This window comes from Leuresthes tenuis, unplaced genomic scaffold (genome assembly GCF_036924035.1).
Source record: "Leuresthes tenuis unplaced genomic scaffold, fLeuTen1.0.hap1 SCAF_24, whole genome shotgun sequence".
Lineage (NCBI taxonomy): Eukaryota > Metazoa > Chordata > Actinopteri > Atheriniformes > Atherinopsidae > Leuresthes > Leuresthes tenuis.
The window spans coordinates 13265300-13288746 of NW_027325378.1; the positions used below are offsets into that span (position 1 = coordinate 13265300).

The 23447-nt window shown below is 43.3% G+C and overlaps 1 protein-coding gene across 1 annotated transcript in view; it reads right to left on the bottom strand.

The window, feature by feature from the left end:
• The window catches only part of stau2 (staufen double-stranded RNA binding protein 2), an 87094-nt gene that overhangs the window by 15481 nt on the left and 48166 nt on the right, over positions 1 to 23447 (bottom strand). Inside the window, exons 12-13 of the mRNA XM_072378013.1 lie at positions 21212 to 21567; positions 10890 to 11003 (exon numbers count right to left, since the gene is read on the bottom strand). Of these exons, the coding sequence (XP_072234114.1) occupies positions 10890 to 11003; positions 21212 to 21567 (470 nt within the window). The remainder of the gene's footprint in view (positions 1 to 10889; positions 11004 to 21211; positions 21568 to 23447) is intronic.

The following is a 23447-nucleotide window of genomic DNA, read 5'->3' on the forward strand; positions in this document are numbered from 1 at the left end:
TTCCAACTAACAATGCAAGGTGGCACATGGTACAAGATGAAAATTGCACAGTGCCTTCAAATCTTTGTATTGAGTTGTAATAACCGACTGAGAGCTGCAGTCTAAAACTGGATTTGTGATGTGCTTGAACTACATATTGGACGATTAGACAGACAATAGTCTCCTTCTAACCCCCCTGCCTTCTTACACAACACGTGAAAGCAGAAAAGGAGAAGTGCCTTTTGTGAAGCTGGTGTAATAATGAACAGGTTGAAAAGAAAAAAAAAAGCACACCTACAGTTTTACTTGTCACTGCATTTTCTTCCTCTCACATTTACGTAGTGAAAGTGTGGTTTGCTTAATCTTTCCTTATCTCCTATAAATGCAAAGGGCTGGGCTGAGTTTGCATATAAAACAGAACACAAGCTGTCACTTGTTGTGACTTTATTTACTGGGGAGCTTCAGAGGATCACGGAGATAATGTTGAGACAGGCAGGCACACACTGTTAACTGAAACTGCAGGGGTATGCGACACCTTAGTCGTAACTTGTGTTAACCCCCGATGTGACCGCTGTTTTGAGGGTTTCAAAATGTCTGCCGTTTGAGGCCTGAAAATGTGTTAACATCCAGATGAGAGGGAGGTGGGTGTTGGGGTGAGGCTCACACAGACAGAAAAACATTCCCCAGTCACTATGCTCATCTCCATATCTCAGAGCCCTGATCCTGACGTGTGACATTAACTCAACTTCCAACTCTTTGCTGTTTCCTGTTGCTGAACATTTACTTAAGGTTTGAATCACAAGAGCCTTGACAGAATCTCAACTTTCTGCCTGATGGCTGTAAATAAGGTTAAACAAATCATTTACAGTATCTCTGTATCAGGTAGGAGGAACCTGACCTTGAAAGGCAACGGACCTGTCACAAACATCTGAATAATAACCTGTAATTTCAGTACAACATACTGTGATCGCACTGGTACAACGGAAATCAAAAACAACTTTTCCAGCCAAACAGCACCCATCCATCCCCAAGATCTGATTTCAATAAGTCAGGAAAGCAACAAAGGAGCATGATGGCAACCAACAATACAAGTGATTGTGTGGAGTGTTGATGTGTTAGTGTATATATACATATGTGTATATATATATATGCATGTGGTAATTTTTTTTAATGCCTGTGAGCAAAACACGTTTGCCTGCAATTACTGTCATTGTGTGACTTGCTTTTGGAGCACTCCCGTAATGATTTATTCTTTTACTTTTTTTAACCACAGGATGTGTGCCACATATCAGGTTAAAGGGCTTTTTTTTCCCCCCCAACATTTTTTTGAATCCAGAAGATTTCCTTGCAGAATTGCACAACAGAATGAGACATGATGGACAGCGTCAGCATTCGTTTGTGGCACTCCGTTTGATCCATTTCATTGTAAACTGGCCCGAGGAGCAGTGGTGCAAAAAAATTTGGCAGCTTTCTAGAAATCACTGTCTCACTGTGTGTTTGATGGATTATCTCCAAAAGGGCTCAAATAGAAGAATGCCTCTGTCGCTTTGGCATCTTTGAAACAAAAGATATTCCTCTAACATCACAGCAATGTGGTTCTTGTGTTCGGACAAGAAATGAGAGGCGTTAAGACAACTTGCATAATGCCGATTATGAAACAAAGCAGACACCCTAACCTTTGCAGAGTGAAAACCTAATTGCATTCACGCTAGAAAAGGTGTTTCTTCCACAGGTGGTACATTTCGCACATTGCCAGAGGGGAAAAAAATTAAAATAGGCGGTCCTTATCTTGGGGACCTTTTCAACAAGAACTATCACTCAGTATCAAATGACATTAAGTTAATGAGCCTAAAATGCTACAAAGATCGGTAGGTAGCAGCCTGGCTGGCCCATGCCTCCCACAGAGGTAATGAGTGAGGAAAGGTGTGATGGCTTTACAGTCCTTTATCCATGCTGCATTTGTGTGTGTGGGAAATCACACGCGGGAGCCTAATGGCACTGAGGGCTGCGAGGCCAGTGCCAAAACATCTTGCTCCTCTTAGCATGAATGTGATAATGAATCTGGCACCTCTGGCTGCCTTTAAGGTATCACACAAGTCTGACAGGTATGTAAACAAAAAGGAGAAACAGCAATTCAGTTACACACATAATTACAGATATAAATCATGGTTAAAAAAAAAAAAGAAGAAGAAAAAAAGTCATCACTTCTATTTTTTACAAAAATAACAACACCATATAATAATAGTGTTAAATGACTCTCACTCATATTGGAATTGAATCCAAACCTGCAGGTTGTGTCTGACAATTTCAGACATTTCTAATAAGTCTCCAGTTCCTTACTCCTTCCTAGCTTGAAAACACGTGCCAACAGAATAAATCAGAATAAATCAGCTGGTTGGAGGACACTTATGGCTAAATTACACCAATAACCAACACATTTCAAACTACTTGCCTCGTGTTCTTGTGTAGGACCACCACCACAAACCTAATCCTAACCCTAACCCACCAACACTTAGCAGCAGATCCTTTAAATCCTGCATGTTGTGGGATAAAAGCAGTTCAGCTGGTGAAAGAGATGGACCAGTTCTGATGCTCTAGTGCCCACTTGTTTCCTTTTCACTAAAGCAGTTGCAGTGCTGGTTCAGCGCTGGTGCTAGATCCAGCTCTAAACTGGTTCTATAAATAATCAGCACAGCACTGATTTCATAATCCACAGCCAGAGAGTCACCAAAGAGCAACAATATCATCATAGTGTCATTGCAAACTATGATGCACTATTTGTCCTTACACCTCTCCTCATCAGCATTTAGGTTTTTGACAATAAGCTATAGGAGCTCTTCGGTGGGTTCGGACCAAAGATCGTGCGTGTGGAGCCTTGGATAACAAAGACATTACAATCACATCCAATAAGTGCTGCTGTTTTGAAGGTGCTTTGACTCGGGTGTCGATCCATCTCAGTTAGCTGCTTGTCAATGTAACTCACATCTCTCATGCCTGCCCATTTTTTCTGCTTCAAGGACCTCAAGAACCAACTGTTCGCTTCCTACCTGATACACTGTGTGAGAGAAGAATGCTTACTCATCCTCTAAAAATGGGTTCTTTCTAAGAAGTGTCAGCTTGGGCCTGCGCTGCATGGTGCTGCTACTGCGCAGACTCGAAACACCAAAGCGCGAGTCACCTGCACACTGTGGGGAGCAAAGGAGGTAGATGTCAACACAAATCTATACTGCTCACTCAACATGACTCAATGCCTGCTGTGTTGCAAGGCATCAAAGGGTCAATTCACTTCAAATGTCTTTACAAAGAGACAAACCCTGTAAAAACTGGTCCCAGCTCATTTATAACCTGCATCAATCGATCGTTACGTTATGAAAAAGCAATTTGTTTGTAACTGCGAATTAAACATCCTCAGCTACACATAAACTGCTAATTTGTTACTTATCTTGTACAATAAGGACTTTGCATGCATGTGTGGGGTCGCATATGTGTGTGCGTGTGTGTATTTGTGAACATTTGTCTGTGAGCGTGGTCACTTCCACACCCGTCGGCTCTTTACAGACATGCTAATGCTCCGAGGGGCCACTTGGACACATCAACACATCCCTTAATGGGCAAGTTCATGTTTATTCTCTCCCCACTGTTCACCTCTTCCTCTGTTGTGAAAAGAAAGAAAATAAAAAAAGAGGGGGCGGGGTTCCCTTCTATCTCCCATTTTCTCATTCCTAGTCCTCATCAATCTTTTTTGTGCCCACTTAATCAGTTTCTCTCCCGTTCTCGTCATCCCTCTCCAGTCGTTTACCCCTTCTCTTTCCTCCTCCATCATTCTTTCACTGCTCCTCTCTTCTCCAGTCACACTCTAATCTCCTGGTCTGAAAGGTGTTTCCTGAGGAGGGCATGTGGGAAGACAGGCGGGAGTGATGGATCGCTCTGTGGATGCTTCACTTTGTCCTCACTCCAGGGCGGGAACAGGGTGGTGATGGGGAGACAAAGTCCAGGCCTTGTTAAGCTTCTCTGGAAAGAAAGACCTCCATCCGAAACTTTAAATGACAGTGTGCAGTGGCTACCCTCAGCAATGTCCTGTAGACCATACTCGTATTTCTGCCTGAGGAGTTCATGAGAAGCAACAGATGAATGCTCCCTCAAGCCAAATTCTTGGTTCATTACACTCAGCTGTGGTTTTAATATCAGGCAAATATTTAGTGCATCTTTTCAATGCGTTCAGCATGTTCTGTTCAAGCTCGTATTTGCGTCAGAATTGGGCTCAGCGGAGAAGAGGAAGAAAAACACCTTTCTCAATCGAGACTTTTCCCTCCTTGACATGCAGCTGTTAATCAACTCATTAATATGCAAATCGTGCAAGCATGCAGCTCTTTACAAATAGTATCTGAGTTTGAAATCCATCATCATAAAACTAGTGTTGTTACTCATCTAAGGGATCTTTCTTTGAAGACACGTCAATATGTTTTAACATGTTTGGCTGAGGGTAGAGCAACAGCGACAGCAAAAAACATCCACTTCGCATTTATTTTAATCATTAAGGTGGTGTAGTGGCAAAGTAGTTCCCACTCTCCAGTTTTCTCCAGATTCAGTGATTTAGGATACCTCCAGGTGCTGAGTTTGGTTACAAAACACTGGCACATAAAGACAAGACAGACAAGACAGATAAGCAGGGAGGAGAAGCTGTCCAACAGCTGCTGGCCTGGTTGGGTAACACTCCAGCAGGACCCCCTGAGAGGAGCCCAGCCTGGGGTAACGACTGCGCTCCAGTCGGGGAGGAAGACTTCAAACACGAGGCTTGTACAACCTCTGCCCCTCTGCAGCTTCCTCTCCTGCTGTTCTCCTCAGCTCCACAGGGGATCTCTGAAGACCAAGCCAGCAGTTCCCTCCTCTATCCGCCTCTGTAGCCCCTTTTCAGATGGGATATGTAACATTGCTGGCTTTGCGAATCTTTTAAAGTGGCAGCATTGTGCTGTGCCGCTGGTTTCAGTCAGATGTACCCAGGAAAGAGGCAGAGAGAGCCACAGGAAGGACATGATATTAACCGTTTGGGCAAGACTGAACAGCAAATGAAAGGGTATAAAATGCACGAGGACGTACGGGTTTTCTTATTCCAACATGTCTCGCTTTTACAGCAATTCATATTAGCCTACCAAACACCTTGTGGTGCAAGGCAAATAGGGGCAGTGGATGAGAGCACTTGAAAATATCACTTATAAACCTAGTGAACAGCAGGCATGATAAAAGACTCCTTCGGACCTTTCACTCATAAGAATTGTGTTGCATTTAGAACAACGTGTGTAGCTGTTGTTAGCTTTAGAAACATATTAGTTTTCACTTAATCTGAGTTCCACGTCTCCACCACCTTGTTGTTTTTTCAACAAACCGTGTGTGCTACACAAAGCTGCCACACTGTAAATGAAATACGTAGAGAACGTGTGGCTCCGGTGCTGTTTTTATTATTGTGATAGACTAAGGTAGTCAGATAGTTCTCTCCGACCTGATGAGTCAGACGGTTTGTTATGCAGGACCTTCTGAGAAGGGTCCCACAGCCACATTAACAAAATACTTCCCTAAAGCATCTGCTCACTGTCAAGTTCCAGGTTTAACTAACCGGAACAACAATGTGCTACCAGCAGAGCCAGTCATTCACCTTTTTGTGGTTGAATCTTATCAGCGGCTGCTTCGCCTCTTTGTTCATTCTCACATAACAAACGGGAGGAGGACCAGCGCTGAATCAGTGTGTGCTAACAGACTCAGAATCAGCTGAGTGATGACAAATAAAACTGTTTCACCTATATAATTACCTCTCTTGCAACCTCAGAAGTGCATCAACCAATTGCTGCTTGTGTATTTACACAAACAACACCAATGCAGAGTGAAGTCCCATCAGTCCCGGCCTGAGAGTGCGAGAGGGGCTGCTGAGTAGTAACACCCAGTGAAGGACACTGATTGGTTCAAAATATTGTGTTTTGACAGTAAATGGAAAATCTGGAGAACCCAGCTGCAAAGGTAAAAGCAACAGTCCCTGAAAATATTTCTGAAACATGCTGAATATCAGCACAGCTGTGTTTCTTATATACATATCGATGCGACTTGGCTCACGCCAGAATTTCCTTTGGTCATCAAGATGCCCATCCTCCAGTCGGACTTGCAGCTGACACGTCACATGTAGTCATGTCTAAAAGGAACTTAAGCCTCCCTACTGTGTACTTTTTGCCCTCACTTAAACCAGCACAGTAAACACAGTCTAATCATGTACTATCAACTGGCAGCCCTTAAACACGCCTGACCAAGTGCGACCGTCTCCTAGTGTTGCTATATTGGGAAAAACAGCACTTCGGTATTAATAAAGTTTGCCTCGGGCATCTGTGGCAAACCTCATACCCATTCTCAACTAATTTCTAGCCAAATAAATTGGTACAAACTAAATAAATGCATTCCTCACCAGCAGTCCTCATTACTGACTCCCTACAGCTGCGTTCCTTCATTCTCTGTTTGAACATCACAACTCTGCTGGCAGCAGAAATCCACATAACAAGTCAAGGTCGAATGCCCAATTAATTTCAGCTGAACTGATATTTTGTTCCTTTAGGGAGGTTTGTGTAACATGACGGCGTGATGATGAATTTATGTTTTGTAGCTTGGTGTAAATAATGCTCGAAATAGCAAATATGTGACCAAATGGCGCTTTGGTAGCGCAACATTGGCATCGAGAGACTATTTTCACATGAAATCATGAATCATGAAACTACTAAAGTAAATGAAGTTTAAAGGCAAGTTATGGGGAAACTTTGCTTAACAGGTTAATGACTAATTACAGAGGAAAACCAGGGAGAGCTATAAAGATGAGTATAATTCATAAGAAATAAATCCAATGAAAAACTCTGGGGGGGGGGAAAGTCCTAATTACCTGAAACATGTCGACAACACATTTCAGTCCTGATACATCGTGCCATATCAAATCAGTCAGAGAGTGCACTTGCCGCAGGAAATCCAAGCAGACACAGCTGACAATCTGGGAGACAGGGCCCCTGGGACCAAGGGTGACTCAGCTGAGAACATTACTGCACGCAAAGCAACGTCACACACCCAAATACACACAAGATCTGGTGGCAGACAACAGTCACCCTGTCATTTTCGATTGCAGGCCACTCATGTTGGACCAGCGACACCTCACACAAAGCTCAGTGAGCCTAGGCCCCCCTGGTGTCTCACTGCCGCCACAGAAGGATTGCCAGAGAGTTACTTCAGCTCTACAGAACAAACACAGAAATCAGTCTGTCTAAAAAAGAAAGAAAGAAAAAAAAAAAAGAAGGTAGTCATGTTGAAATAATGCCAAAACATATCCTAATGCTGTGGCTTGTAATTTGGCCATGCAACAGAAATATGAACTGGGCGAGTGTGGATTTAATAAAGCAGAACTGATATCACTTTGAGAGCATTTGAACCAGCAGCAAAGACGGACGTCTGTGGTCATGGAGTAACTTGTGGTTATAAGTTTGACTGCACTTCCAATTAGAGGTCATCTAAAAACAAACAAGCGGCTCAATATGGGAGCTGAGAACATAAGCCAGGCCCGCATGTACAAAAAGATGGGTTTCCTTTTGGTTAAAAAGCTGTGAATGCTATATTTCCCCATTTGAATTTATTCAATTTAAGGTTTTAACACGTATTATATAATGCAACCTAAAGCAGATGCTATCAATAAAAATCAGTTGGATCCATAATGGAGAGCACATTGTGAAACGTTTTTTGGCTCTGGGCCACACTCAGCTAGCCAATGGGCTCACATGTGTTTGACAGATGGCACAGAGTAGATGGTACTGAGGGTATTCAGCTGCATATATCTCATACATCCAGGAATGTCTGCACAAGGCCAAACATTATAGCACCTCAGCCCCGTGGTGTCTGCTTGTGTGAGGGTGCTTCTGTGCATGCACTGTGTTTACACTTGTTGACAAAGTGCAGACAATTTGAAAAGTACACAGGCAACACCCCTGCTCTTCATCATAAGAGCTCGTTGTCCAACAGAAATCTAAACAAAGCTTTTACACTCAGTTTGCACCTTCTGCGAGGATCTAATTAATCGTCTTTACACATTCTCATTGCACTCAGTTTTACAGATGCATTCTTCCAACGTCACTGCCAACAGAAGTACACAAAAACTCGCACTTCTGCCAACAGTAACTAGGAAAATAGTCTTGAGTAGCAGAAGGTGCTTGCAAAGCTCTGTGTGAAATCAGCCTTTACCTGTTGTAACATATGTGTGTTCAAAATGGGAGATTCACACACACCGACACGAAAACTAATCTAAACGAGTGAGTGATTTTACAGTGAACCATAACCAGTTTGTGTTCAATAAAGAAAAAATACTGTCAGACCAATGGCCCCATTAGAGATCTGTGTTTGCTCAGCGCTGGTGCTGCATTAAAGCTGTGCAGACGCACATCTACCTGTTGTAGCACTCGGCTGCCACCTGGGGGCAGTAACCAAAAAAAATAATTCAGGTACAACCCAAATAACTCTTGTTTGGGCAGTTTTTTTCTGTCATTTTTCATAACTCCTCCTTATTTTTGGCAAACTCTGGATCAAACCAATTTGCAACAAAAGCAGGAGTCAACTAACGTGTGACATTTCCACTAAGGAGGGATGATGAGCTTTTAGTTTCCTTTAAGTGCACCGCACGCAAACCGGTCTCCAGGTTGGCTGAATTCCCATAATCACTCTCAGAGCTTGGCTGAGAGCTACAAATAATGGTAAGAATGTGCAACACTAAATCGGCCTTAAACAACAACAGTTAGGCACAACCACACATGCCAGCATATTATCAAGGGAGACATTTATATGTATAGATATAAGAAAACACAACGTAATAGCCCAATAAAGCCCTAGCAATTAAGCAAACCAGGTATGAATAAAAATATATGTATGTATCATAACAAGATATCATGTAAATGAATGATATGAAATATACAAAATAATAGGGATATCTTTGTATACTAAGCTAACTACAGCATGTGATGCCACACTAATTTTCTCTTTAATTATTATTGGAAATAAATCAGTTTGAACTTGCTCATGCTACTGCGCTGAGATCTAGTCTAAATGGGGCAAAGCACAGCCTCAACATTCAATACCACAGACGTATACAATGGAATAACAAGACTTAAGTATTCTCTATGTGTTTGCAAACTCATTCATAAGAGTAGTCCATATCTTGATCCGCTTCCCCTTTTACGTCATGGGGAGAGGTGTGTAGAGGATTTCCTTTGGCTGGTGATATTTATCAGCTACTCTAGTCTACTTGACATAAACCTCCATGGGAGTACTGATAACGCCGTTTGACACTCCCGGACAGATGTGTGGGGAAGCTGAGTGGAGTCGCCACGTGTAAAGGTGTAAATTGTGTGTGTGCAGCAACAAAGCCAGGCTCCAGGAAACATTTTATCAGTTGTTAGCGAAGAGATTCCCCATTCTATCTAATCAGATTTACAGCATTTATTTGCACATATTAATTTGCAAGATAGGCAAGCTTATGCGAGTGGGTGCCAAGGCGTACATGTGTCGTAGGAAACACATGGAACTCCACAAACGATGAATTTGAATCTTGGAAACCTGCATGACAGTCGCTAGCTGATGAGGGGGACCTATTATGATATCTCAAGGCGACTCTGAGGGCCTTGTAAGTAACTTGGCAGCTCTTCGAACCCTACAACCGCTGACATCTCTTCCAGTCTATGCACCATTGTGGCAAAGCCAATCAAATATGACGCCTTTGAGACTGTTTCGAATGTTGAGGTTTTGAGGGGGCTCCTGAGGGTGACCCCTTATTGTTAGGTGCTCCCTTTGTGGTCATACTCCTCACTGTACTGAGAAGAGGAAAAGAAAGGCCTTCTCTAACAGTCGGTCATGCCCCAGTGCTCCTGGAAACAACAGGTCCCAAGGACGCAGACCTGCCTGGCCTATATTGGCTTGGCTCTCTGTTAGCGGTGGCGACACTAGCCCCCCGTCAGCTGTCCCAATCGGGGCCGAGCCGGCCCTTTATTAAAGCTTTGAAGACTGATGAACAAAGGGGCGTCCTATGTTTAGATGATAGAATGTAAGCAACGGGTTTTCTGCTTGGCCAACGCAAGACAAAGACCCTCCTTCTGAATATGGGGAGTACGCAAAAGAGAGAGAGTGAGAAAACCAGAGAGGGAGGGAGAAAAAGAAAACGAGGGGTCTGTCATAAGTCTGGGAGATACTTAAACGGACTTCTAGTGGGGTTTACGTGATGGAGCGACAAACTAAAGGCCTTACTATCATTATTATTATTACTACAGGTACCTTACTAATAAGCATAGAGGAATTCAGATGCAAATCCATGCGGTACAAGTTTACTGAGCTACTTTATGAAATAATTCAAAATCAACAATACCAAAACATTGCAACTCTTTAAAATTGACCATCACCATATCACTGACATATATTTGATTTAATATAAAATGCATTTACAAAAATGTATAATTATCACAGATGTCTGTGATATAAAGAAGTATATTTCTATTAAATTTTACAAAGTGTGAGTACAGGACTCAAATAATGCAGTTAAGTTTGCCTGTGAGCCCCCATATATGATCCATAGGAAGTGTTTGACCAGTTGAAATCATATCTTCAATATGAACAGTAAGGAACAACAGCTCAAAAAATAAGTGTTAGGAACATAATTCAATTGAAACACTTTTTATCAACGTCATCGACTATAATCAGCTGTTTGGAAGTCATAATCCAAACCAAACACATACAACAGCCAAAAGGAGCGCAAGTATGCTGAGAAACAGTGCACAAGTACACCTGGAGGAATTACTGCTGGGTTCATTGTTTGAAAGAAAAGCTTTCGCACAGCTGTGAATATAAATCTACACACATACCTGGTCATGGCTGGCTTGGAGGGTGCTCCCGGTGCCGTGGAAAGTCATTTGCACTGGGGAGAGGGTCAGATAGGTCACAAAGTCCTTACCACTCTGTGCATCACTGTACTGCACCTGGAAGAGGCACGGAGACAAAGTGAGTGACTTCCACACTCCATAAAAGGGAAAAAACACAAGAAATGATACAATCAATCATTAGCACAAAACCCAGAAAGAAACTGACACATCTCAAGTGTTTAAGTGAGGTGATTTTGGAGGTGGTTGGCTTGAAAGCAAATCTTGCGTGTCTAATGTCTAATTGTTATCACACAGCATTTGTGGACAATTATCCCACAGCACACAGACGTGGCAAAGGAGGGAAATGGGTGGAAATATGTGAATGTGTGTGTGTGTGTGGTTTGTGAGGGGCATCTGAGGTAGTGATCACATCATAAATGACCCCTCATCATTGAGAGGTTAACTCTGCAGGCATTCCTAAATGCTGTGCAATCAGGACTGTTATGACATGATTCTCCGGAGGGACAGTCTGCTCCTGAGATGTAAAAGCTTTTAGTAACCCTGCCTGCCGGTCTGCCCTACTTCTCACTGGCTCTCTCCCTGTGTACGCTTCTGCACTTGCATGGGTTTAAGCTGTGTAAGTGTAGATGCGTTTGCCCGGCCTACTTCTGCCCAGGACAGCTGCAGGCATCTTAATAAGGAACACAAATGACTCTGAGAACCAAATAAAGGAATAAATAACCAATTAATGAAAGGAGACAAAGGTTTCAAGCTTCTAATGTGCAAGTGGACCAAGATGCGGCCTTTCAAAGGTTGGGTGTGATGAAAGAGATTACTTCTAGATATGTGAGCGATAATAAGGGGAATTAGCAACAAAATAAACGAAAAAAGAAAAGAAAAAGCATATTATACATACTGTACTTTTAAACATTAAAGTATCGTTTCAATTAAAAGATGTGCAGAGAACCTCCATGTCAGAATTAGTTGAATTTTAATCAGTGAATGTGTTGGTTTGCATACTTCTGTTGACTTAGAAGTTTCAAGTTATGACCTTCTTTAAATCAACTGAGAATGTGTGCCAAAAGACAAGGCCACGCATATGTGTGTGTATTTTTCTTTGTGAATACCAGCCTTCCAGGCTGGATCAAGGTTTCATCTTATCTGGCCTGCTATTTAGTGGCTACACATGCTGAACTTGTGTGTGTGTGTGTGTGTGTGTGTGTGCGCGCGCATGAACCCACAAAACCAAGCGGCTGTATACGATCTGTGACTGAAAGCTTCCAGAGTGGTATGGGTGTGTGCGCTTCTCTCCGAATGAATTATGATCAACCAGCCAGACACATGGAAGTCTGCCTCTAAAGACACACACACGCATCAAAATACACACCAACGCTGAGGTATACAAGCGTGCATCCGCGAAGATACGAAGGACCGCGTGATGTTAAATACAGAGAATACGAACAGCACATGCCAGCAGACATGTGCGCACACAGCTGCTGATGAGATGGGCTCGCAGTGATAAATTGTGGAATGCTATCTGTTATGTGTATGAATGATGAATGTAGTAAAGCGAGCCGTGGAAAAAGCCTTCCCAGACAAGTTAATCTCTAATAAATTCCCCAGACTTCAACATAAAGGAGAAGAGAAGATGAGAGAAAAACAGAGAGTGGGGGGGGGTAATGCCTAAAGGTAAAAGTACAATTTGTAACAAGACAGTATGTAACATGAGACCCGTGCTAGAAAGTTGGTAAATAACGTTTATGAATGAATTAAAGCTACCCCGTGTTTATACTTATATGGCGTAATCGTGCTGATCAGTGAGCAGTGAGGCCCTTAAATGATGCTGGAGGCAGCATACAATCTGATAAAATCTCTTACTGTAAAGAGATACACACTTGGGACATCAGATGTCTACTAATTCCTAACTCCTCTTATTGTCTGTGATGCATTTGCACACGTATATGTGTAAATGTAAAATCTGCTCCAACAAATTGTCAAAATAAATGTTGTAATACCCTGTTTTGAGACTTGTTCAGTTGTGCTTTGTTTTTTTTTCTTATCATATATGATATTCATTTCCTTCCCCTCGAACACTGCTGCTGTAAGCTTGTATGTCATATTGGATCAGTAAAACATGATGTACTCCAGCAACCAGCCAAATTCTGGTTACAACAGGAAAGTTGGCAGGTCACCAAACTTCACCCGGAGGTTTTCTCTCTTGGTGGCTTTCTGATAAAATAGTCAAAGTGCCTGATTACACTGAGGATTTACCAGCAACTCTGACCTGAAAGTTGTCCGATTTGCCAGCTTCGAAGAAGACTACGGGATCATCTAATTTGTTATGATTTGGTGGAAGTAAAATAACGAGCATCTCTAAAAAACAAAAAAAAAACAACAAAGATCTATTCTCAAACGCAGCCCGTCTGTTTTGAGTGCATATTTGCATGCATCTGTGAGCGCATGCATTCTAAACAGGCCCAACTAATCATCCCAAGTCCCATCACAGAAAATGGCCTCTAATCCACTTCCTTTTGAGACAAAGAAGCAGGAGAGTTACGCAAGGCCTGCGATTGATTGGCGGCACTAATGTGGAACGACCTCTGACATCTGGCTTCTAAAGCTGGATGGCTCCTCTTCCAATGGCTCTCTTCAATTGAACAAACGTGAACATGCACAAACTAAAAAGCAATCACAGTCAGCGTTCATGCAACCCCAGTAAAATCTATGGTAAATGCGCAAACATGCATGTCAGCACCTACAACTGAACATAAAGAGGCACGTAAATAAATGCAATACATAGAAGTGTCCATATAAGAAAGCTCCAAGTAAGGCAATGCTGTAGGGCCAGCTTATAAAAGCAAACAGAGTTGTTTTGCCTCATTGTTTCAGCACAAATACAGCTGAGGTGAACAGCAAAAGCCCTGCAGGACCCCGGTTCTTTCTAAACCATTCTAAAGTGCAGTAGGTTGACAGTCAAAGAGCACGGAAATAACTTTGACTTTACAATAATAAACCGAGCCCACTCCGCTGAGAAAAGCTGTCATTGTTAGTGAGAAGCAATTAGGGGTCCACACTAAGCCGCTTCATTGGGGACCTCAGGGGTCAAGAGTGTTTGAAGCACACTGTTAATATTCTTTTCACTTCCAATGATAGCAGGATGTTGAGGCTAAACAAAGGTGCTACTCTTTAAACTCACTCTGCATTAAGGAAAGTCTTACAAAGACCGGGCGAATTAAGATCCAGGTTCTATTGAGATCAGTCTATTACTGGGAACTCTGTTTCACAAGGAAATGCCAAAAATAGCCTCACTGCAAGCAAACAGAACACAGAGTACACGGAGTACACGATTCAATTAGATTTTTGGCTGAAATACTTGATAATGCACAAAAACAAGGACTGCTGTTATCAATGTGAGGCAGCCACAACTCGAACTATTATAAAATATGAGCAGCCAAAGCGCTCAACTGATGTGCAGACCTACTTCTGGATGTCGCAAGTGTCACTGTAATTATCCACTTAAAAAACACGAGCACATGTTTCATAAGCTCCTTCTGCTTGGACTGATCCACTTACTCCAACAACTTCCATTTCTCTTCCCAACAAGAAAAAGAAAATCCCATCGAAAGGCAAAAGTGGAGAAGTTTGTGAACCTCAAAACTATGTGCTTGTTTTGTTTTGCACGTGTCCGGGCCTGAAAAGGTCCCGGAGCGTCTGGGGCCGGCACAACACCATTTTACTTTCCAGTATCAAGTCACGAATATTATGCAAATTAAGTCAGAAGCAAAAAGACACTGTTGCCGTTACAAATAGAAGGGACCGAGGCTGTATTTGATTCCTATTACAAAACCAATGAAATCCGTTTACGTCCTCCGGACATTTACTTGAGCAATCTGTGTCATGACTAATATAAAACAGTGCTCTTTTATTCTCGTTCTTGTCCCATAACATTGTCTCTTGACAAATTTGGTGGCTTCTGAAGTCTTTTTGTCGGCCTCTAAAGCCAAAACAAATTCCCTTGTACAGCTGTGCACGTGCAGGGCTGAGATGGAGTTTTTTTTTTTTTTTTACCACAGTGGTGTCACATCCCACAAATGCTGGGGTGGCCAAAGAGCAAGAAAACAAAAGAAAAAAACTCTTTAGTGATGCTTTAAGATATTTGGTTAACCAAAGTTTAGGGAAGTGGCTGAAAACAATGAAAAATGTTGTATTATTATCATGTATTAAGTGATGTATTATTATAATTTTTTTTTCAACTGTAGGGGGGGTTATACAGAGCTCAGCGGAGCTAATATCCTATAGAAGTGGTTTGGCCAATTATCTGCCTGACCCAGAAACATAATGTAGAGCTGGTGCAAATTCCCAGCTGAGATTGTGTACGGGACGCGGTCCGCGCCGAACAAAGGCTGCATGGTAATAACACACAACACGACTGGCTGCGTTATCACTGCACCATTTGATGAGAACGAGATGTCTCTTTGCCTTTTACGATTTATGACACTCTGTTTAGGAAATTGCAGGATATCATAATTCATCTCAATATTGAATTACTACAATGAAACAGACATATTGAACAAATGAAATCGAGATTCAATCAAATTTATTCAGGTTTTTTACGTGTCACGAGAGGTCTGTGGTAACGAGCTCACTGAGTATACAGCAAAGCTGATTCCTTATTCTTTGGCCACTGCTAAGTTAGCACATTCCTGTCCCATACTAATTCACAGCCTTGATTTATTAATCTTATTCCCATGCGCTGCTAACCAGCGGCTACGTCATAGTAACACATGGCTGTGCGATTATTCCCCATACTCAGGAGTATTCCTTTGGCCATTTGATAAAACATTTTCTGGCAATGTCACCAGACGTGCTGTGTGCTGTACTGAAAATGTATTTTTATGAGGAAAGGACACAAAGTAATAATTTCTATCACAATATTGCATTGTCCCCTGACATTTTACCATCATAAACCAAATATCTAGAGATTTAGGCGCAGAACACAGTACAATGTGGTGGTTGTGCTTTTTATGGTATTTCCCAAAACCAAATAGTCACGAGAACACTTCAAACTTTGTGTGCAGTTTGTGAAAGAGCTCACTGAGCAGAGGAGCTCAACTGGTGGCAGAAGGCAAGCCCGGAGCTCTTTCTGAGAACAGCAACAAGTGTGCAGATAATGAAGAGAAGCATTGAAGATTCCCCCGAACATAGTGCCAGGGCTAACACACCCTCCATCTCTCCATGCCGAGTCTGTGCTGGCACACAACTGCCATCGTTGCCTAGCATTGAGAATCCAATGAAATATGATCGAATCTATCAAAATTCAACAGAACAAAGGCAAAGTGAAAACCGATTGTGCTGCATATTCGAGATTGCAATATGCTGCGCTGGCACTTGAGGGTATTTGATTTAAAGGTTCGCAAATGGGCTTGATTGCGGTATAAAAATATCATCACTCAGTTTTGCCAAACACACACAGACAGGCATACGCATCGACACGCACGCAGCGGGCCACCGTGTAAGCAGAGACTGTGCGCTGAGCCAGCGCAGCATTAGCAGTCTGATTTATTCCACAGACAAAACTTGTTTTCGAAGATCGCTCTTCACACAAATATGCCGCAGAGCGCAGCTGGAAGCCATCACTCTGCCGCAGAAATCAAACGTGCTGGGATTAGCCATCCCAAAATGTATTTTCTAACGCAAATCCCAGAGTAAACAGAGAGCAGAGGAATGAGATGATGACAAGGAGGTTGGAAACAAACTGTTAGTCTTTGAACGTTTGTAGCAGACCAGGCGTTTGATGTTGATACAGAGAGATGAGAGTGAGCGATGGAGATCGGGGAGGGGGAAGGAAGAGAAGATGGTTGGAAAAAAAAAAAGCGTGCGTGTGTGTGTGTCTGTGTGTGTGTGTGTGTGTAGAAACTGCTAGGCAGGGTACTAGGTGTAGTCGGCACCACTTGAAGTGGTTTTTCCACACAGCCAAAGAAGGAAGCGGGGAGAGAGAAGAACAAACAACGTGAAAGTGTGAGAAATCCTGGGAACTGCACTGAATGGATATCAACACCAGCCACCCGCCAAGGATAGTGTTTTCATTAACACGGGATTTCCAACACAAAAGTTCTGATTCCAGCACAGCAGAGAGTACATCCCTCCCTTTTCTCTAAACCCATCTCTGTGGTTAAGCCTGCCGTGACTTCATAAAATAACTTGGCTGATTAATATCTCTGCTGTGATATTGCTTTAGATGGCAAGAGACGATAAGGACAGTGAACGCCACTCAAATCTTTTAGACGTAACCTGGAAAGATAATACTGCATCCGTGTCTCCGTCTCTGGCCTCGCGTCACCGAAACGTAACATCTGAACTCCAGGTTTGATGATCATGCTCTTTGCAGTTTTAAATAAGCACCTTAAGAGAGTTCTCTTTACACCTCACAGACATTAAACAAGAAAGAACAAGCCATATATTAAGTCATGTTGAATCAAAACACTACAGGCTGGACAAAACCAATGCTACAATGTACAAAGTGGTTATGTCATATTTTCCACTGCAAAACAAGAGCGTCCTCAGGAGAGGTGTAATTCCTAATTCAGGGCACAGAGGTGTCACTATCACAGTACCTGCCAGTTAATTAGAAATATGGCTTATGGTATTAAAGTAATGAGAAGTGCTCTCACGGAGTCTTATTATTTTTAATGTAACTTGGTGAAAACCAGATCAACCTGATTGGACTGTGTGGGCAAAACCCATGGAAGCAGGACGTGATTCACATCTGTATGACTGGCCTATTACTGCTCAGGCCAGTCCACTCAGGAGTACAGCCCGTTACATCGTTGCAGCTATTCCCATTCCTCATGCTTCTGATTCAACAATCCCACTGTCTGTACATGCGATGCAAAGGCTTACATTTTAACAACACGACACAGTCGCCTGCACCTGACGTCTTTTCTCTGCAGCATCACGCAGGCCGCGACAGTTACAGGTATAAGGGCACGAGACAGAATAAATCAAGTCTGCAAAAGTATTTGTCACAGTCCAGATGTGTAGAAATGCTCACTTTGGAGCTGGGAAACTTTAATCCATTCCATCAATCACTGATATTCCATATAGAGATTTCCTGCTCATTTCCAACCGAGGCAGCAGTTAATAATGCGAAGCGATGGCAGTCTGTGGTGACTATTAAAGCAATGTGATGGCAGAGTAAATGGGCAGCTGGTGACTGCAATGCAGGAATGAAACCTGTCAACATTTACAAAAAAGTGAGGAAAATAACCGCAGACGATAAATTGGAGATGAATGAGATAAACGGTAATTACAGAATGTTGAAATATCGCAGTGGGAAAAGAGAAAAGGTAAAAGAACAACACAAACGGGAGAATCTGTTATGTGACTCTTACTCAGGACTTCTTCGTTGTTCCATGTGTTGCCTATTACCTCCTCTTTTTTGTTTTTGGTTTCTGCCCTATTTCCAGCTCGCATACCCGCCGTGCCAACAACAAGCCAGCCAAATTAATAGCAAATACAGACACACACACACATACAAACACGCTGGAACGGGTGCCAGCATCCTTGCTCCCAGCTGGCATGAGTACAACACGCTGTTGCTTATCCAGTCCAAGCTTTCACTAGAGGCTGTTTTCCAATCCAATCAAAAGAAGGGCTTAGCAGGTAGGCGCGAGCCTTTGTCTCTGGGGCTGGATGATGAAACAGGCACTATGAGAATGCCCTCAGTGCTCGCTTACGTTCTTCTTTTTCTTTCTTTTTTTTTTTTTTAAATCCAGTGTCGAGTGGAACTGTGATCTGCACACTTGAACAATATAACAAGATTACGATAACAAGGTTACTAATCAGAACATGAGATTATGATCAGATTTCTTAAAGGACGATCTTTGAGCAGATAAGTGCGCTGGTGTAGTGACGAGCGCGTTTGAAAGAACGCCACCTCAACACAAAAAAAAAACCTTCACATGACAAAACATTTGAAATCTGTGGTGACTTGGCCTGCAAGAATACTTTAGAATACATAAGCCTTAAAAGGTCTGCCTAACGTGTCTGTGTAAGCGACTAAAGGTTCTCATTACAAACCCACATGATATGAAACATCCCCTCAATGAAACACACATTGTCTGCATGTCTCAATTACAGCCTGAATTCTTCACTTAACAAAACACACAGGCACACATGAATATGTAAGCACACGGATGCTTGTTTGCGTGTTTACATGGAGAAAAGCGTGTGAGCATGCACAGGCAAAATCAGAGCTGGAACTATGCAAAATGGGTTACAGATAATAAAGTTAAGGAACAACACGGACTTTAACTTAAGAGACAAGTTTTGCCCAACTCATCCGAGTCCACTAAACAGATCCTGCTGTGAGTGTGTGTGTGTGTGTGTGTGTGTGTGTAAGCGCATTTGTACAGTACAAGTGTGTTTGGGCTTGGCCAGGCAGCAGGGCTCTCTCAGGTTACACACACACAGGAAGGCTCAGAGCAATAACAAAGGCCTTTCAAAGGAACCCTCAGCAGGTTAAGATCAAATGTTTTCGCTCAAACTGATAAAAAGCATCTGCAGCTGAAATGAGAAGGCGCTGGTATCAGTGCCGTGGTATGTGGAGGAGATCGGTCGGCACAGATGAACACAGACAACGGGTCGTCTGCCTCTCTGGACTCGGACGGACACAAAGAGTGGGAGCGAGCGTGTGTGATGCGACAAAAACACCTGCGAAGTGAAGTTCCAGCACCGCAGCCACTGTGGCCACGCAAGAAAACTGATAGTGTGTCTTAAGCAGTTTCTGAAGTCGAGCTTCTCCACCTGTGCTGCAGGAGCACATGAACCGTGCATTTGTCTTCTTCATAAGTAATCTGGTTACCCGGCACCGCATCCGTATTCACAGCTATAGTAAAGCTGATGCTGAATGAGGGCGGCGGGGGGGCGGGGTGAGCACCGGCGTGTGATGGGCCATGCTTGTGTATGCTCACGCCGTTACTTTTGCGGGTGTCCAAGAACCTAAGAGCCTTTAGAGTCCCAGGCCCCATTCCACTAGTCAGATGACACTGAAAATGGGCGCGTTACTTTTTTTAGTTAAATTCTGATTTATCACAACAGAGCAGTCACTAACCCTACACCGACACGCAAGATCCTCGTTCAAAGAACGTACATAATGCCCATCACGCAGGGGGAGTACACTGAGATAGGACAAAAGAACCCCAAATTACTTAACTAAAAGTAAATATGATCACCTTTTGACTACACCGGTGGGTCTGTATCTGTTCAGGTTATTTTCTTCTAAAAACAAAAAAAAAAAAACTATGAATCACCTTGAACTGAAGAGTGATAAAGGTGGAATTAAAGTATGGAAGTGAAAGGCAAGGGGACAGAATGACCACTCTGAAGAGCCTGTTCCCATCCGGTGCCAACGTGCACCCTGGGCGATCTCAAGTGGACAGCAGGAAATTCAGTTGTGCACTCAGGACAAACCGAGGACACACTCAGCTCCCCCAACTCACATTCGGAGGTGATCCAGGACGTGTAACTACACTCACTTAGAAGTATAAACACAATCTGTCCAGGGAGAGCATGCTGGGAGCGCTGACTGACCTGAGGTGAATCCAAACATGCAGCAAGTTACCACCAGGACGTTTTCTAGCTCTCCTGCTTTCCAGAAAAAAAATACTTTCTGTGATAAGCGCAAAGTTTGCCTGAACCGGACTGTCTGAAACCTTCTCAACAAAAAAAAATTTAATTAAATAAAAAATACAGAATTTTCATGAAAAAATATAAAGAACTGTATTACCAGGAGGGTTTGTAAGTGAGTTGCCTCAACAGTGGAATCCTTTTTGTTTTTGAGCATTGTTGCTGGCATTGATTATACTCTCTGGGGTACCTAAATTATGAAATGCTTCAAAACACAATGATGGCAGCTTTCCAACGATATGCTGCATGTGTCACTACTTATCTTTCATACACAGCAGCAAACAGCCTGTGGCCCTCCACAAGCAGAATTTAAGGGGTTAAAAGCTTCAGTGTGTGTGTGTGTGTGTGTGTCAATAAAAGTAAGTGAGCTGACACTGAGCTCTGAAGAATCAAAAATCTTTTCCTTCTGTCATACCATGTCTGTTACATGACTGAGCTTTCTTAATATGTTTGTAAATATATGCAATATATCTGACTCTATGTCCCCAGTACCGGCTTTAGTGAGCATAGAGGGATTATTAAAAAGCAGACTGGAAAAACAGCCAAACTCTGACAGGAGTTGTGCACATTCAGTGTATGAATTTTAGAGTGTTTGTGGATCTACATACACTCTGTAGCAGCATGACTTAGCATCTTACCTGGAAACCCTGGATGCGAGCCAGGTAGTCCAGCTGCTGTGCTGGTTGCACCGAGACGCCACAGGCCACGTTTTTTCCCTTCATGGGCAGTGACGAATCGGCTGTGGGTGACTGACCATTAAGTAGCAGCTCCCTGGCCATGGTAGCAGTTGGGCTGGGTGAAGAGGAAGAGCTGCTGTAATACGGAGGATGACCTGGGGGTAGTGGGGCAGAGCAGGGCCCCATGTCTTTGGATGTCATGTAGTTGACGGATCCTCCACCGCTGCCCCCGGGGCCTGGTGCATTGCCACTCTGTTTTCTACTGGCCTCCATCTCCTGATAGACGTCGGGGCTGAGGTGGAGCAGACCCTTCTGAGCTGGAGAAGTCAAAGAAGAGGAAACAGGGAAAGGTTGTAGGAAATTGCAAAATAAAAAGTAAGGGTTGGATGAATGGACAAAGGTGAAATGAGTTGAGTAAGATGGAAAAAACTGTGTTGAAACAGAGAGGTTTATATATAAGCAAAGGGGACAGATATGTTATTAAGAAGAGAATGAAAGGGCTATTATGGCTCTGACTATGAAGTGAGGGGTCACTCACCTGAAGACGGGAGCGAGAGGTGATTGTGCATGTGTGTGCCTAACTGTGTTCATCTGTGTGTGTATACATGAGTGTGTGTGTGTGTGTGCATTCCACCCCCAAACGCAGTTGACAGTTTCTTGTGGCTTGGCATATCGAACGCTATCAAAGTGACTGCTGGGAAATGCACACAGCCTCTTACTTTCTCACTCCCAAACACAAACACAGAGACACAAACGGAGCATCTACCAGTATCAACAGAGCGTCTATGACTTCATCTTTGATGGGAACCAGCAGTGTCGGCTAAGCTGCATCCTGTTCCACTTATAACTTCTCTTCAAGCCTAGACCCAGCAGAAACTGTAAGCAGGTTCTTGGTTATATTTCAGTGACTCAAGAAAGCTACAAGAGCGTACATCTTTTGTTTGAGTAGCTTTACTTCAAACAGGACACAGCTCAGTCCAGCTGAGCACAACAGCACTCTATGACCACGTCCAGATGCAGACTATTTGGATACAACTCTTTGTTTATGTTGGCTATTCTGGACGTTACTGATCTGAAATATTTGTGGCAGGTTGAAGAGGGACGCAATGATGGGTTCAGTACATTCATCACAGCTGCGAGTGTGAAAGGAAAGCAATGAGGCATGACAAAAAAGGGAAGAAGAAGCAGAAATTTGCAGGAAAGAAAGGATAAAAGACAAGGATGAGCTGGGAGCCTGTCACGATGGAAGAGGATGTGAGGATGAGTGGATGTGAAACCCATGCGGAGCCTCCGAGCCCAGCCAAGGTCACCAGAGACCGGAAGGCCAGCTGTCTGTGTGTCTGTGTGTTTGTCTGAGGGCTTGTTTGTGTGTGCATATGGACTAACAGCTGGGAGAAAGTGCTGGAGTGAGCACATGACTGACAGGCCACTTCCTGTTTCATTTAACATTTGCCATCACACACAGACGCGCGCATACAGACACAGAGAGGTCTGCACACTTGTAGCTTACTCTCTAGTCTATGGTTTCTGGGAACCTGCTGACAGCATTTCCCATTATGAACAAAGAGGTTTGCGCTCCTTTCCAGGAGAACAGAAAAGCTGAAGGAAACAGCAATGAAATCCAGGGTTTATTACTCATACTACACAAGCTACCACTTGCCAGCAATGACACAACTGCGAGGCTTTCTCCCCCCCCCCCTCCGTCCCAATCACGATGACAACTATAATTTGAATTTACACGAGTAAAACTTGCAGGCCTGCGCATTCTGAACAAAGCGCCATAAAAATAAAAGGTGTTAGCCAACATGACATCAGCAGTGGACGGAGAGTATCGAAGGGGGCTGCAGTCGACGTAATCCATGCTCGAGTGCCTGGGTGTGCATGTGAGGATGTTTGCATGTTAGAGTACTTGAAGCTGGTGTCAGATGTTGAGCGTGAGAGGCAAGAAAGCCTGCGTGAGACAAAGGGGGAGAGCCAGAGAGAGTGAACAAGCAAGAGTGATGGAGTATTTCTGAGGGATGTTGAGACAGCGATTGGGAAATTGTGTACATGAAGCAGGGGCGAAATAAGAGAAAGGGAGAGAAGCAGAGGCTGAGAAGAAGGGAATGAAAGAGGGAAGGAGAGTGTGTTTGTGGTGCTGGTTCCAGGCAGTTGCGGAGGGGTCCCACCCAGACTCGGTGTCCGGTGGGCCAGGGGA